This window comes from Myotis yumanensis, unplaced genomic scaffold (assembly GCF_028538775.1).
Source record: "Myotis yumanensis isolate MYYU_CA2020_CCGP unplaced genomic scaffold, mMyoYum1.0.hap1 SCAF_17, whole genome shotgun sequence".
Classification (NCBI taxonomy): Eukaryota; Metazoa; Chordata; class Mammalia; order Chiroptera; family Vespertilionidae; genus Myotis; species Myotis yumanensis.
This window is the reverse complement of record NW_027223768.1, coordinates 3,245,609-3,262,800: the sequence shown is the minus strand read 5'-3', so window position 1 is coordinate 3,262,800 and position 17,192 is coordinate 3,245,609. Positions and strand designations below refer to the sequence as shown.

At 42.7% G+C, this 17,192-nt stretch overlaps 1 protein-coding gene across 5 annotated transcripts in view; it reads left to right on the top strand.

Annotated features, from left to right (window-relative positions):
* COL11A1 (collagen type XI alpha 1 chain) overlaps positions 1-17,192 on the top strand; it is a 180,131-nt gene that overhangs the window by 130,426 nt on the left and 32,513 nt on the right. For all 5 annotated transcript variants that reach the window (XM_070396042.1, XM_070396043.1, XM_070396045.1 and 2 more), the window contains 8 exons: positions 3,379-3,432; positions 5,311-5,418; positions 5,798-5,887; positions 6,331-6,384; positions 12,166-12,273; positions 14,038-14,145; positions 15,035-15,088; positions 16,590-16,643. In XM_070396042.1, coding sequence (XP_070252143.1) covers positions 3,379-3,432; positions 5,311-5,418; positions 5,798-5,887; positions 6,331-6,384; positions 12,166-12,273; positions 14,038-14,145; positions 15,035-15,088; positions 16,590-16,643 — 630 coding nt within the window. The remainder of the gene's footprint in view (positions 1-3,378; positions 3,433-5,310; positions 5,419-5,797; positions 5,888-6,330; positions 6,385-12,165; positions 12,274-14,037; positions 14,146-15,034; positions 15,089-16,589; positions 16,644-17,192) is intronic.

Sequence of the window (17,192 nt, the reverse complement as noted above, 5' to 3'; positions counted from 1 at the left end):
CTCATCGTTGGTTAATGTTATCCAGATTTCCTGAGGAAATCACCACACAGACTACCTTTGAGGATGAGGCTCCAAAACAATTGAGGGCATTCTGTGAACACGAAGATGTATTTGGAGTCGCATCACGGTCCACGATAACACATCTGAAAACGTGATGATTTTCTGTGTAGTCTTGTGTCATTCACCAAGTGACAGTTGTTGGTCTAAGAACTTTTTCGCTTTAGTCAGATTGTAAACTTCAAAGTCTTGGATTTCAAAAATACATTTCAGAATGATTTAGTGAGACCAAAGAGTAAAATTGGTTGGGTTTTCTCCCGGGAAAGATAGCTACATGAAGAGCATAAAATAAACCCTCTAAAGAAAAATCCACATTCAAATTTGCAAATGCATTCTCATTTAAATATTGCAGTCAATCATTTTTAACCAAGTCCTGGTAGAGCTTTGTGGGAATAATTCTGTAATATTCCCAAAATGTCTGTGAAGGGAGAGATACCTAGAGAATTTTCATTATAAAATCCCTTTTGTCTTCAATTTAATAAGAGCTTCTGCTTTTCTCCAGAGGAACCATATTATATATTTAAATTTAAACAAAGAGGGAAAATAGCATATTAACTAATGATTCTAGGGTGGATGTTCTCATTGAGTAGTTTCTCCTAGACAAAGGCTAGCATTATTTCTGGGAAACTGTATTTCAGATTTCAAATCCACTTTTTTTTAAAAAATATATATTTTTTATTGATATCAGAGAGGAAGGTAGAGAGAGAGAAAAAATATCAATAATGAGAGAGATTATCAATCAGCTGTCGCCTGCACGCCCCACACTGGGGATCGAGCCTGCAATGTGGGCATGTGCCCTGACCAGAAATGGAACCGAGACCTCCTGATTCATAGGTCAACACTCAACCACTGAGCCATGCCAGCAGGGCCAAATCCACTTTTAAGAGCAATAGTGAATAATCTTATTGCCAGAAACCTTTCTTTCTCGTGTGTGTGTGTGCATGTATGTGTGCACGCTGACTGGGATTTACAAGATTACCTTATACAAGAATTTAGAGTAGCTGTATTTTGCTATATATGTGTTACCTTATTTTTAAAAATGGATATTTTTTACATTGGAATTTTGTCCTCAGTCAGAAATCCTTGAATTGAGAGTTCAAATCTGACATTTTACCATCCAAAGCTTTTTAAGACCACTGGGAATTATTAGAAATTGTTTCTATTATACTGAAGCAACCCAGGTTTCTCTCAGAAACACAGTGCCAAGTCCTGTATTGATCCTAATACAGACAATGAGGACAGTGAAATTGTTAAAGATTTTGCTGATCTTGATTTAGTCACCAATTCAAATGGTAGCTTCAGCCAAGAATTCAAGAGAAGGCTGAATTCTTGGCTGAAGCTACCATTTGAATCGATGGGCCGGGAAGCCATGGGAGAATCGGGGGAGATCGCCAAGAGCAAAGAGGGGTCATTAGAGACGAAGGCTAAGACCACCCACACCCTCCTACTCCCAGTTACTATGTGCGGATGGGAAGGTTGGGCGGTGAAGAAGGCTGATAGAAAAAACAAGATTCAGTTGAACTAAGCCATTAAAAAGAGAGACAAACAAGGGGGTCCTAGAGTAAACGAAGCCTGAAACATCGCTGGTGGCAAAAATGACAAAACTGACGCTGACGCATTTGGGCGCATCATGAGAAGGGGGTTCTTTGGAAAAGATGGTTATCGCTGGGAAAAACAGAAGGCAGCAGCCAAAGAGGAAGAGCAAAAGTGAGGCGGACTGGCTCCAGGAAGGAAGCCACAGGCGTGAGGATGCAGGGGCAGAGCAGGGCTGCTGAAGACAGGACAATGTGGGCACACTCTCATTCAGAGGGTCACCAGGCGTTGGCGCTAAAGGCATGTAACACACACTTAGAGATGCTCAGCATAACAGTTCCATTCTTACAGGCCTGGAAGGTTGTGATATAAATGGGGGGCCACCTGTGGCTGACCTTTGCTTTTTGACCTTTTTTTTTTTTTTTAAATATCAGAGAGGAAGGGAGAAGAGAGAGAGAGAGAAACATCAATGAGTAGAGAGAATCATGGATCGGCTGCCTCCTGCACCCCCCTACTGGGGATCGAACCCTCAACCCGGGCCTGTGCCCCAACTGGGAATTGAACAGTGACCTGGTTGATAGGTCCACGCTCAGCCACGGAGCCACGCCAGCCGGGCACTTTCTGACCTCATTATCTCCATCTGATGTTATAGTGAATAAACCTTGCAAATATCATATGCTTTAATTCAGTTCTATTTCTCCAACTGTTAAACATAAGTTCACTCACATGAGAAAGAAACTTGCAAACCATAATACAGACATGCAGAATGAATAACCCATGAGTCTTGAGAAATACAGATACCAAATATAGCCCAAAGGCATGATTTAGCCAGTGCATGCAGCTAGCATATAGCAGATTCTACCTTAATGACTCATCCTATGCAAGATACATTTATAAGTATATTCTTTGGGGTTTTTATAAAGAACACTGATCAAATGCTGAGATGTTTATTAATCATGTCAAGTATTCTTTTTCTTATACCTTTTTAAAAATATATTTTTATTGATTTTAGAGAGAGAGGGAGAGAGATAGAAACATCAATGATGAGAGGGAATCATTGATCGGCTGCCTCCTGCACACCCCCTCCTGGGGATCAAGCCTGCAACCCAGGCATTTACCCTGATCGGGAATCGAAACGAGACCTCCTGGTTCATAGGTTGATACTCAACCACTGCACCACACTGGCTGGGCCCAAGTATTCCGGGGGCCAGTTGGGCAGAATGTCTCCCATCCTCATTGATTCTGCCCGTCAGCAGCGCTGGGTGACAGTGATCTCGTTTGACCTGAACAGCAGGGCTGAGGACATGTTTCCACTCCAGGGTCATCCCAGGGTCTTATTCTGTTTTCTGAGCTTATTGAAAGTCGCCATTGGACTGTCATGTGAAATAATGCACATGGTGAATTTTGAATTTTAAAGAGCAGGAAAATAATGACACACTAAGTGTTTTAGCCAACAGTGACTTCCTTTTCATGTGCGGTGTTCCCTTATCTCGGAGAATTTCAATTTATGTGTCGTACCCTGTAGAGCAGCGGTTCTCAACCTTCCTAATGCCGCTACCCTTTAATACAGTTCCTCATGTCGTGGTGACCCCCGATTTCATTGTTACAAATTGAACATAATTAAAGCATAGTGATTAATCAAAAAAATATATATATAATTATATATGTGTTTTCCGATGGTCTTAGGCGAATCCTGTGAAAGGGTCGTTCGACCCCCAAAGGGGTCGCGACCCACAGGTTGAGAACCGCTGCTGTCGAGCTTTAATGGATTATGCTTTCTCTCTTCAGGGATTTCAAGGCAAGACCGGCCCTCCTGGGCCCGGGGGCGTTGTTGGACCACAGGTACATCCCAACACTCTGTTTCCCTGATGCGCCTTATTCTCCTGTTTCTGTTCTCGCCTCTGCCAGCTCATTAGGATTGAAAAGGAGGCATTTTTGTATTTCAATAGCATTGTAATATATGCATGTTGCTTACGTCAAATGAACTTCAGCCATTCTTGCTTAGCTAAAGTGATTTCTAACTGAACTGAGTAAAATAGAAGGAAAAATCTTAAAAATAAGTCAGAAAATTCACAGTGCAGTGAGAGTCTGGCCATGGCAGCATCTGCTGGAAGCCCACAATGCCTTGTTAACGAGGCCAGCCATCCCCTGTTCCCGGAATTTCAAGTTACAAAATGACTTCAGTCTTCTGAGTATAAATTACACTTAGAAGTGGATTAGAAATATAAGGCTTTGATCCAATTTTATTCTAAAAATGTAACATTTGTAATATATTGTATCTTAAGATTTTTGTCTTCATAACAATGATTTTAGCAGGTGATGTATTGAGTATGCATCTTCATTGGATTATTTTTATTGGTACTTTTGAGAAAGAAAAACCAATGGCCTGTTTCAAATGTAATCACATTTTCATGTTAAGACAAAGGGTGTGATTTAAAAGGAGCAATATTGATTGCAGTCCTTGCCAGTCACTTTTTTTTTTGGCACAGTTGTGTGAATCACTGCTCATTTTTGTCTTCAGTGGTGATGGCCATTAAATTAGGATCCATTTTACATTCCTTACTATTAAATTCTGATAAAAATTTGAAGGGAAATTTCCTTCGGGGGAAATGATTGCCTATTGATGGTAAGGTGGGGACTTGCAGCAATATACAGGGTGTCCCAAACATGTATACACACTTGAACAGCTGATAGCTTGGTTTTGAAAATGAAATGTATTAAAAAACACACACTGCCTTCATAATTATTCCAAGTGTGTGTATACATTTTTTGGGGGGGGGACACCCTACATAATGAAAGGAATTTAAACCTAAAAATGTACCCTCCAATTTGGGGCAACTGGTTCTTTATCCAGGACCGAAAGGTAAGAACCAGTTGCATCTTCAGGCTGTAGGAAGACTCCCCTCCCACAAGCACAGCATCTGCGCACTTTGCATTTACGCATCTTTAGTCTCATGCCTTCGGTGCCTTGTCCTAAGCGCAGACAGAGAGAGCTGGTCTCCATTCTCTGGATCCTCCTGCGAGCTCATTAAACTCTCTCGCCACAGAACAGCTGCGCTCGGGGACACGTGAATGACCTGGCATTTTTCACGGTGGCATTTGCAGCAGTTTAAGGCAGCGGGTTATTTGTTACAGCCTTCGGGCGGGAGGGACTGCCAGCCCAAACCCATGGCCTGGGGATCCCCTGCCACTCGCCAGACTTTGTCAGATGCGTGTAGATTAACAGTGAGGGCTCCACTCGGGAAATTCCAAGGGGGACCATGTTGGTTGTTTCAGTTCCTGGGAACCTGAGCTCAATTTCAAGCCGTGATTCATTGAGTAGCATTGTGGTCCCAATGGCTTTTTTCCCTTCATTCCTATTTGATACCTTAGACAAAAAGAGAGAAGGAGACAGACTAGAGTTAGAAACCATAGCTTTTTACAGCACTCGGACTGACCTCACTCTGAAGATTTCTGGTATTGAACAAAGAGAGCAGCTCTTTCCATTTTTAATAGCTTTCCCTTGGACACTCTGATTCTAAGAGTACGCGTCATCTTTTCAGACGCCTGCCAGACACGGCACTGCCAGCGCTCTATGGGAAGTGTTCTGTGGGGCATCCTGAAATTCACTGAGAACAATAGACCTCATGCAAATGAGTGAGAACGATGCACTATGTGGGGTTTGTGTTATCTTTGCAAAAAATGAAAGCGCGATCTAACGAGTTCTGCCTTTCCATTGAGGGGCCCACTGGCGAGACCGGTCCCCTGGGCGAACGTGGACATCCTGGCCCCCCGGGGCCGCCTGGTGAGCAAGGCCTTCCTGGCGCTGCAGGAAAAGAAGGTGCAAAGGTACAGATGCTCAGGGATGTTCTTGGCCAGCAACATCCACCTACTGTTCACTCCAGCCCCGTGGCCCTGGTCATAGCTGGGCTAACTACACGGTGGTGGGGCGTTCCCATGAACGTCAGAAAGAAACGTCACTGAAATACGCACTTGGCTGTACCTCAAGGCGTGACCGAACAGTGATATAAGAAGCTTGCTCCATTGACTATAAAACCATCCATTTATACCCATATGAAATATATATAAGTCGTGGTTACTTTATTTTAATGTATGTGGCCTTTCCCATCATGTGCTCACTGTGACATGATAGGGGGAGCTACAGTTTTGTTTGTGGTCACATGTATGGAAATCGCTCCCTATGACGGATGCATGTTCTACCCCTTAGGGCGACCCAGGTCCTCAAGGCGTCTCGGGGAAAGACGGTCCAGCAGGTCTCCGCGGTTTCCCTGGCGAACGAGGTCTTCCTGGAGCTCAGGTACTATCACCGTGAATGAAACTGCTTATTAGAAACATTTGCTTTTTTTTAAAAAAAATATTTTATTGATTTTTTACAGAGAGGAAGGGAGAGGGATAGAGAGTTAGAAACATCGATCAGCTGCCTCCTGCACACTCCCCACTGGGGATGTGCCCGCAACCAAGGTACATGCCCTTGATCGGAATCGAACCTGGGACCCTTGAGTCCGCAGGCCGATGCTCTATCCACTGAGCCAAACATTAGGGCGAAACATTTGCTTTTCTTTTTTTAACTAAATAAAGATTCGTGACTAATGAAAGGGAAATGTGTCATCGTCTATATCGCAATATGTGTTTGTGTCTAAAAACACTTCCCCACACCCTCATTTTACCAGTCATGCTGTCCTTGAATTTATATTCAATTCGCACCGATTCATTTTCTCCGTTTCCCCCCGCTTTTCCCAGGGTACACCTGGCCTGAAAGGAGGAGAGGGTCCCCAGGGCCCACCAGGTCCAGTGGTAAGTATGATTGTAATAAACAACCATGCCAGCCATGGCTGCAAATTACACCTCTCCTTCCATTATCCTCCCGCTGTGCTCCCACGGCGTGCGGAGAGAAATAAACACGTGTCAATCAAGCCAGCCAGCGCTGGGCTGCTGCTAATTGCTTGTACTAATGAGTGCAGAAACGGAGAGTTCAGAGGACTGAAAACACTGCTCCTCCGTGCTGTCAGGAGGGAAATAGTAATTTGTCTGATTCTGAGTACTCGGTGAGACTGGAATGTTATCAATGCTTATTTACACATCGCAGAAGCCCGAAAAGTGTATATCCATGTATACATTCTCCAGATAGCTTTATTTAGTTAATGCAACCGCATCAAATAATTGGCAAATGAGTAAATACCAGATTCCTTTTTTGAGATACCTGACCACCCCCTAGGAAAGCAGTCTAACACGGCTCGCCATCAGTTCATCTTGGTTCTTAGCTGTAGCCTGAAAGGTTAACAGAAACAGCCGAGCTGCCCAGTTCAGTGGCCTCTTCTCAGGCTGCGTTTTATTTCACCCATCTCAGAAGCTAACGGTTGCCTCACATTGTCTCTCAACTTCCTTACACATGTTGAGGTCATTCCAGTTCCACATTCAAAATGTTTCTTTAATTTCCCCCCTTTTCTTAATTTCTGCGACCACTGCCTTTGTCCAGTCTCTTTCCTTTGTTTCCTTGCTTAATCGTGTCTCAGTAACATTTCCTGGACTCCACTTTCTTCCCCTTTTCAGCCAGTGGTTCCCCCGATTCTAGTTGAATACACACCCTTAGCTATGCTGTTCCTTTGCTTATACGTATCTCACGGCCCCACGCTGCCTTCGGAATCCAAACTCCTTATCATGATCAACGGGTTATCGTCACAATTTGATCCCAATCACCAGAGTCTGTTTTATTAACGTTACCTTCAGGGTATTGACTAAGTAACGGTACGTGCAGGATTGAGACACACAGGGGTGGAGAGGGATGGAGATTTTGCTGTTATTCAGATGAAGGAAAAGGTACTAAATAGAATTCTTGGGGAAAAGAATGTAAATAAAGAATGTGAAGGGTAAATGAAATAGAAAATGAAATGATATCGCAAGTGTTTTTTAGTCTTTCAATTATTAATGCTATGAACTTTACAATCATTATCTTAATGGTGTTTATAACCTGGCCAGGTAGATATTATTCCCTCTTTAAAGGCGAGAGACCTGAGGCTTAGAGAAGGTAAATGATGAGCTGGAGTTTATAGACCTTTGACGACAAAGAGCCACCCCAGCACATTGCATAGCCTCCTTTCCAGCTGTGCATCTCTCACTCTAAACATCTTCAGTTCCCTCCTCTTAGTCTCCCTTGTCCAAGTCCTCTTGATTGTCCCGACTCCTGTGAGCAACTGTGTCAAAAGGGAGAGAGTTAGAGGAGCTCGTATTCCAGCTCACTGGGCTTTACTACTCCTACTTGTGCTCTTTATAACAGTTATTTAATTTGACTGAATCAGAGATTAAACTACTTAAGCAAATGGGCAGGTTGAATCCTTGGATGCCCGTTCTCTTTCCTTATAACCCATTTAGTCAGAAACCCAGAGCTGTGCCCTGTCTCTGCGACATACTGTGCAGGGGGTTTCCTGGCCTCGGCCAGGTCTAGCTGGAGGCCACAGGGAGGGTGTGCAGGGGGACAGCGGCGTCTAGATTTGCATCAACCACCGGTTCTCTTTGAGGACGGGAGATCGCTTTAGACAGGGCCCTCGATATGAATAACCCCAGAAAAACCTCTTGCGAATCCTAGCTTGAGAATATTTGTAATTTTGCGATCAGTTACCTGGTATATATTTTCATAAATTATGAAAATTAGAATCTTTGTGCTTCAGCTTACAGAAATCAGAGTCAAAACAGACACACTAGAGAGATAACTCCTTGCTTACGACTTTTTGAGTACAACTCACTATATGAAACAGTACATGTAATATACTTTCACATTATCTATTATATTTTATTGCAGTCAATATTTTAAAATTCTGGACAAGACCCACTGACGTTATATAGATTCACTAAGTGGGCATTTCCTACAAAGAGCTATGGCTTACAGAGGAAGCCAGGTAGGAGATAGGTAAAATAACAAATAATAAATAAGTGATATATTAAAAGACAGAACAAAGAAGACAAGGTGAGAAAAATGATTTTTGCCTAAAGGAATGATGTTGGCACTGGAGCCATAAATAAAAGATCATTTGATGAAAAGCTAGTTTTTGGGTCTAAACAGAGTCTGGAAGTGCTCACCGCTGTCTAGGTCATTGAAGTGCAGAACTGGGGTGTTGCAGTGTTTTTGAAGTTTGGCTGCTGGGAGTAAATGTGTATTGAGAAACCTTTTTCTTAAAATATATTGTTATTGACCTCAGAGAGGAAGGGAGAGGGAGAGAGAGATAGAACATTAATGATGAGAGAGAATCATGGACCGGCTGCTTCCTGCACGCCCCACACTGGGGATGGAGCCCACAACCTGGGCCTGTGCCCTGACCAGGAATCGAACCAGGATCTCCTGGTTCATAGGTCGATGATGCTTAGTCACTGAGCCACGCCAGCCGGGTGAGAAACATTTTTTTATTATTATTATTGTTTAAAGTTTTACATATGTCTCCTTTTTTCCCCAATTGACACCACCCCCCCCCCGCCCCCTGCCATTCCCACCCCGGGCAAGCCCCCACGGCCCAGTGTCTGTGTCCATTGGTTATGCTAATATGCATGCATACAAGTCCTTTGGTTGCTCTCTAAACGCCCCCCCCCTTTCCCATTTGTCTCTGGATCCATCTAGTTAATCAAATTATGTTGATCATTACATCCCACACATTAGTGAGATCATGTCATATTTATCCTTCTCTGGCTTATTTCGCTTAGGATAATGCTCTCCAGCTCCATCCATGCTGTTGCAAATGGTAAAAGTTCCTTCTTTTTTATAGCAGCATAGTGTTCCATTATGTAGATGTACCACAGTTTTTTAACCCACTCATCTGCTGACGGATAAGAAACATTGTTTTAATGCTTTCACTGATGACAAACAAAATGATCCCAACAGGATGCCGTGACTTTGGGCTTCTGAAGTCTGGCAACTCTGTGTGCTTATCAGATGCCCCGTGTGGCATCCGAGAGCTGGTGATAGATGCCCATCGAGGCACAGGCACGCTTCCTGCCTCAGAGGTCCACCCGCTAAGTGGCCGCCTGCCTGCGCGCCCAGAGAAGCAGCAGGGGCCGGCCGGCCAGAGCGGAGGGCGGTGCGGCCTTCCCCACGTGCTGAGCATAAGCTGGGCCGTGCTGCACATTTATGTGAACGCACAATGCGCGCAAATATACTGTGCGAGCAAATTCTCAGATGGCGTCTGCCACCTGTTACCAGAAAGCAACACCGAGGAAAACGCATTCCCTAAGTAACCTCTATCCTTGTTTTCTGATACGGCATCCCCTTCGTCACCATAATCATTTCTCAGAAAACGAGGTGATTCACAGAAATGTAGTCGTGTGATGCGTACAAGCTAGAGTTTTACGACCACATTTGCTTTGTTCCCCGGGAGAAGTGGGGTCCCAGATGGAGAAAGGGCATGAGGGGCCGACAGCTGCGGGAGATGATGGCGCGAGCTGCACCGTCGCACAGTCCACCCTCTTCCTTCCCGTGGCTCCTGTGTCAGGCCCCTCCCCGAGCCTGCGGCCTGGCTCTTCCTGGCTCTGTGCTAATGTTTCTTCTTCTCCTTGACTTTTCCTTACATAACATCTTCCTATCCAGTTCCTATTCACTCTGTTTGCCCTGCATCCCATTCCAGAGGACCTTTTTCTCAATGCCTCCCTCTTACTCCTCAAACAAGGAAGCCGCAGTTCTTAGAAGGGTTACACCTACAGACTAATTGCGTCACGTGCTATAGTTTTAAAGATAAAGCAGGTTCTCTCTATGGGGAGCCGGGTAGAGCTCAGGAGATGGTTACATCCAAGCAGGAAGGAGCGAAGGATGGAGATGGTGCGGGTCAATGGCCAGAGGCTGAGAGGGCACAGGACTTGGAGTTTGTGCTCAGAATTTATGCTCTAACTGGTGGCATTGCTTGATGTGTTATCAGGCTGTTTGGCTTCACTGATCTAACCTCTTTGTAATCTGCAAGAAGAGTGAGTCAGGGAGAAGTGAATGGTTTGCTCGCGGTGGGAGGAGGCTAGTGGTTCCAGTGCTGGGAAGGAAAAGGCCATACACACAGTGGACACATTACTGAGGGCCTACTGTGTGCCAGCAGTTACGTGAATTGCTGGAGATCAGTGAGGAGAGAAAACCCCCCCAAAATTCTACCCCTGTGGAGGTGATCATCATCCGCTTAAGCTACGTTTAAACCCAAACATGTTCCTTTTAGATGCAATTACTTATCTGACAATTATCACGCCCTGCGTTTCTACTATAGCCAGTTACAGAGAAACGCAGTAATGTCCATCACTACAGATGTCTACCCTTGGTGGGAAAAACACATTACGATGTGTTTGTTCAAGGGCTGATATCCACCATGATACATTCTGTATTCCCAGGCACATGGCTCGGATTCTTGCTGTGTTTTTGTGGAACGTGTGAATGGGTTCTCTTTTTATTATTGGGTTCAAATTTTCATTTAAAAGAAATGGGACCTCATTAGTGATTCTGCTGCTACTAGAGGATTCATAGGTTTATTCTGTTCAAAGTCCGCCTGGGGATCTTCCAGTGAGACTTGCAAGTTTTCAATAGGATTTGCTTAATCGCCACGTATCACTGGAGATCTTCCCTTTTCATTTATGGGTGTATAAAATGAAAAGCATTGAAGAGCATGCTGTTATTAAAAATATCTAGACTTACAGAATGTTTGAAATAACTGACAAAAGGAAATTACAGCTGTACTTTGGGGAGCAAATACACATGGAAAAAGTTTTCATCCGTTGTTTTGAAATGAATGAGCTGTGACATTATCATGAGCAATGTTTTAACTACAGAAAAGTAATATGTTTTCATTGTTAATTTTAATGCAGGTTTCACAGGCAAGATGGCAATCTGAAATGTAATCTTATTAATACTCCCAGGGAGTCATTAAACTAGCTCAGCTTTGTACAGTAAAAATATTACGTAATACCTACCAACTGTGGGCATTGTCATTGATTCAAATCAGCATTCTTTCTCTCTCATATACATGAAAATATTTGATTGATTTTAAATATTAGACATACTTCACTATAAAACTAACAAGCATTCTTTTCTTAAGTAAAAGCCATAAGTTTTTTTTATGTACTTGCCAGTCATCAGGTATCCAATTAAGGAAATATATATTTGTCTTAATTTTTATACCACCATCATTTCAGGAAAATACACATTCACCTGAAGTTTTTTTCTCCTGAAAATCTGGGAAATTTCTATTGACCACACATAAGTACATTTAGATCCTATATTTTTTAAAGCCATCATGTTCACAGACTTTATAAAAAGACTAATGCATATCTCTAATTGTATAATAATTTTACATTTAAATGAAAAAATATATAACATCTTCAAAAAATTAAGTATATGTGCCTTTGAAATTATTTTATCTTATCAATAATATTTCCTAACTCTGGTATTGGACTAGAAATTAATCTTTCAACTAGTGAGCACAGCTGTTCTTGCTTGAGATTTTGTAATTGTCTAAAAGTGACCTTGCACTGTGGACTGTAAGACCCCACTGCTCGGTCCCTGATTCCTAAGCCTGCTTCACCTGTCCCGTCACTAGTAACCCGTGCCTTTTCTCCCGTGTACAGGGCTCCCCAGGGGAGCGGGGGTCGGCGGGCACCGCAGGCCCCATCGGATTGCCAGGGCGTCCAGGACCCCAGGGTCCCCCCGGTCCAGCCGGAGAGAAAGGTGCTCCTGTAAGTAATTTCAAGGAGAAAAACATATTATCCTGCCGCCCTGCAAAAGTTATTACTTTTTATTCAAGGATATTAGCTCTTCACACGCCACTGCATTCTCACTGCATATGTGCCTGGCATAGAAACACACTTCTTTATTTTTATAGGAGAGAATATTTCAAATTCAATGAAATGAGCTGATATTTTTCCACACTTTATGAAACCCTAATTCTGTGAGGGAGTTGGATATTATTAATGTAAAAGGCTCCTGATTTGGCTCCTTTAAGAAAAAAATAAAATTGGAGTTTTGATTAAAACTATACCTTGCCGCTATATTTTAGAAAGGTGTGAACTTTTCTCTCTTCTTGTAATACAACTTTATTTTTTAAATATATATTTTTATTGATTTCAAAGAGAAAGGGAGAGGGAGAGAGAGAAACTTCAATGATGAGAGGCAATCACTGATTGGCTGCCTCCTGCACGCCCCCTACTGGGGATCGAGCCCACAAACTGGGCATTGCCCTTGACCAGAACCGAACCTGGAACCCTTAAGTCCACAGGCTGACGTGCTATCCACTGAGCCAAACCAGCCAGGGCAGTACAAATTTATTTCCAATCATTTTCATGCAAGTGAAACCTATAGGAAGTGGCAGCTCTTCTCATGCGATTTGAGTTTGGGTCTCCAGTGAATGAGATAGGGAACATCTGACCAGTTACTTCATCGCACATGTATTGGATTTTTAAATTTTTATACTTGTGATCATAAGCTATATTTTGTTCTTCACTAGGTTTATGTTGCTGTGTCAAGATCTCTTCCCTCTTTTGGTTCCTGCTTTTGGTGTAATCATATTAATTTTCTAAAAAATAAAAGCTTTCTCTCATCCTCCAAGATGAAAACACAAACTCATTCAGTAAATGTAGATGAAAATCAGACATCATACACAAAAATATGAGTTTAATAGATTTGTATACATGTCAGTCTTGAAATATGTAATCTAGTTTAAGCCTATAATTTTAAAAATACTTTTTATTATCACGAAGACTTAGTTTTAGCTTTAGATTAAACTAGTTGAGTTCATTGTCCAAGCATTTGCTCTCATTACTGTTTGTGATATTATTCAAAGGTTTCCAAATTAAAATGATTGTTTTCTGTAAACGATTACCTTTCAGAAACATTTAGAATGTTAAAATGAGGCCATGACCCCTTGGACAGAAAAGAAGATAGCCACAATATTTTGTGGGGATCAAGTGAAACTGTAGTTCTAAATCACTTTGTATAATATGCATGAAACATTTATTAAAAATACAAGAAAGGTCACAAACGAAACCTATTGCCAGGTTGGGCAGTGAGCAAATGTGTTTTCATGCATTTTTAGCCCTAAAGGCCAGTGTCTGGTATCACCCTCCAAGAAATAAAAGCTTTCTCCAAGAAGAAAGGCTCAGTGAGTTTTTGCAAACATCAAGCATCCGATTTATGGATATTCGGAACTTGATTAGGAAATGTGTGCTCGAAATAAAAATTCTAAGATGAATCGATCAGACCTGTGGGCCATCGCCCGCGATTCGTACCTCGTTACCAAGGAGAGCGTCCTGCCTGGGAAGGAGGCAATGGGTTTTCTGCGTCCTCCTTTACAAAATACTTTTTTCTTGAGAACTTTAGGCAATTTCCTTGCAAATATGGAAGCTGGAGTGTGACTGTTAGCGCTGCTCCTTAAATCTGTAGCAAACAGCTAATGTGCAGGCTTCTCACCACAAAGTGACGGTCTGTTGGCTTTTCAATTACAGGGAGAGAAGGGGCCCCAAGGCCCCGCGGGCAGGGACGGAGTGCAAGGCCCTGTGGGGCTCCCGGGGCCGGCTGGGCCCGCCGGCTCCCCCGGGGAGGATGGAGACAAGGTGGGTCCCCTCTTTTTGTTCGTGTATCCTGTGAAAGTGGCTTTTCCTCAAGAGCCCTAGTGTTAACCTAGGACTAGACCCCAGATCTGAAGGTGCCTCCTCTAAATTTTCATGCATCTGGCATGGGCTCCAAAGTTTTATTTCAGATTTTGGGGGTTAGTAAGCATCCATGAAATAGGTGGGATATGAACAAGGACAGGGAACAGGCACAAGAACAAAGAGGATGAGGAAAAAGTAGCAGGTGCCCAATTGCTCATTTGTGTGTGAATACATAGGCTTTCGGAATAAATGTGAAATTAGTGTCATCAATTACTTGTGTACACCCAGCCCTTGCATCTTGGGTATTGCAGAGTAAGGACTTAGGAATGGGCTGCAAACATGTTTGATAATCCTGCACCTCTCTCTCTGTTACTAACAGAAAAGATTCTGAGCTCTTCATTCTGAACGTATAGCTATGATGTTGTGTCTGAATTTATATATCGTCTAATGTTATTGTGAGGCACTATAGCAACACTGGTGAATGCTATGATAATGTGCAACATTTTGGAAACAAGGAGAAAAAATACTTTTTCATTACCATGTAATTATACATTTTTTAAGAAATCAATGTACTTCTGTTATCAATCATGGTAATTTTTCAGACAAAATGGATTTTATAAAGTGAAAATCCTATTGCAGTATTCTTCCAGGTTGAGTTGACTTCAGTTGTGTTTTAGTCAATACCAGAAAGTGAGAAGCGGAGGGAACCTGCCTTTTACAATTGAAACAGGGACATTAAGGGCTAGCCTGCAATTATGTAAACATCAGATTTAATAGGGAAATAATAGTGATGATGGTGCATTGGTATGGCATACTACAGATAAACTTTACCTCGAATTTTCCAATACAGGGTGAAATCGGTGAGCCCGGACAGAAAGGCAGCAAAGGTGACAAAGGAGAAAATGTGAGTTTCCTGCTTTGTAGTGAGGGGGCATTATTCACTTAACTCCTTCTGCCGATAACCGTGGGTAGAGAATTAGTACTGCTTATTTATGTATCAGAAGATTATCACATCAGCACTATAACATTTGGGATTCAATCAACTCTATTTTTTAAATTGAATTGTTTTCAATTACAGTTTATATCCAATATTACTTTGAATTCAGTCGATTCTAATAAAACCCCTTTCCACTATCCTTCTCAAAGTATTTCAAAAAATTCAAGAGGAGGGCAGACTTCCAAGTTCCCTATACAAGGCCAGCATTATTCTAATTCCAAAGCCAGATAAAGACACGGCAAAGAAAGAAAATTACAGGCCAGTATCCCTGATGAACATAGATGCTTAAACCCTCAACAAAATATTAGCAAACCAAATCCATCAACACATTGAAAAGATCATATGCCACGATCAAGTGGGATTTATTCTGGGGATGCAAGGCTGGTGCAATATCCGTAAAACAGTAAGCGTGATACACCACACAAACAAAATGAAGGATAAAAACTGCATGATCACATCACTACACACAACATTTGATAAAATCCAGCACCCATTTATGACAAAAAGTCTCAGCAAAGTGGGAATAGAGGGAACATACCTCAGCTTAATAAAGGCCATAGATGACAAGCCCACAGCCAACATCAGACTCAGTGTATATTCAGATACATGCAATAATTCCAACCAGCAATTTTACCTGCCATCATTAGTTCAGATTTTCATGTGGTTTAAAGACAAGTAAAGTCTTCATTGTTATGAAAAGAATGTTGACCTCGTTCACACCTGAAAGGGTTTCGGGTTCCCTGGAACTTCGCTTTAAGCACTTTTTCCAACTCGGAGCGGCTACGCTAAGGAACAATCTAATCCAATGAGTCTTTCATGCCTGGATGATTTATAAGGCCTTTTCAGTATTGACATATAAGACGTAAGTTAGCAAGAAACATGTGTTCCTGTAAGACTAAGAAGCCTACTCAAATCTATTGTTCACAAGAAGGAGTCCTGGTATACCTACTAAGTAACACTCAGTTCCACGTGTTTACATATGGGGACCAGTCTAACTTCCCCACACCACTACCTTCCCCATGCAGAGGGCCCCACCTCCCAGCATGCACTTAGAGTGACAGCACACAGGTGAACTTCTCATGTGCTCCCTCTGACTCATACATCCCTCATTCAAGAGACCGGGTTTTCTGAAAATTTTCAGATGTGAAACTTCACCACTATTTATGTGAGCACAGAAACCCGTGTCTAAATACCTGCAACATCACAGACCCGAGTGGCTTTCCCACCGGCTGATGTAAAATGGATGCAGCCACACACCTGTGAGTCTCAAGGACGAACGCCCACAGTGGTGGACTGCGCTACACTGAAAAGACTTCTTTTCATCGCCAAGTGAAGAGCATGGTCCGCTCTCGGCTCCTGAGACTCTCTGGCCTCAGTGGCAGAATTCCTGATTCTTCTCTCCCCCCAGGGTCCTCCCGGCCCCCCAGGTCTTCAGGGTCCCGTCGGCGCCCCCGGAATTGCTGTAAGTATCCCTCCTTGCCCAGCCCACCTAAATCCTTACAGTCCCCGGTTAAATTCATGAACTGTTGCATAGCCAGACTATGTGATATTGTTCGTATGCTTAATATGGACTGAAATGTAAAAGATCTAACAGAGCTACCGAGCTGATCTCTATCAACAAAAGCCCTTGTGACTTCATCCCACAAGAGTCCCTAACCAGTTGGGAAGTACATTATAGTCAATGCTGAGCGTTATTTTTCCTTATGACAAAGCTTTTTTTTTCCTCTTTCTTTCTCTCTTTCTATTTTGTTTTATTGCTTAAAGTATTACAAAGAGTATATATGTCTCCTTTTTTTTATTCCCCTTGACATTCCCCCGGCCTACCCCCCACCCCGCCCCGTGTCTTGTGTCCATTGGTTATGCTTATATGCATGCATACAAGTCCTTCAGTTGATCTCTTACCCGCCTCCTGCCCCCCAACCACAAAGTTTTTACTTCACTTGGCATACACAAGAAAATTAAAATCAGCCGTATCCCAGAAACAAAGAATATGAACAAAACAAACACTGGG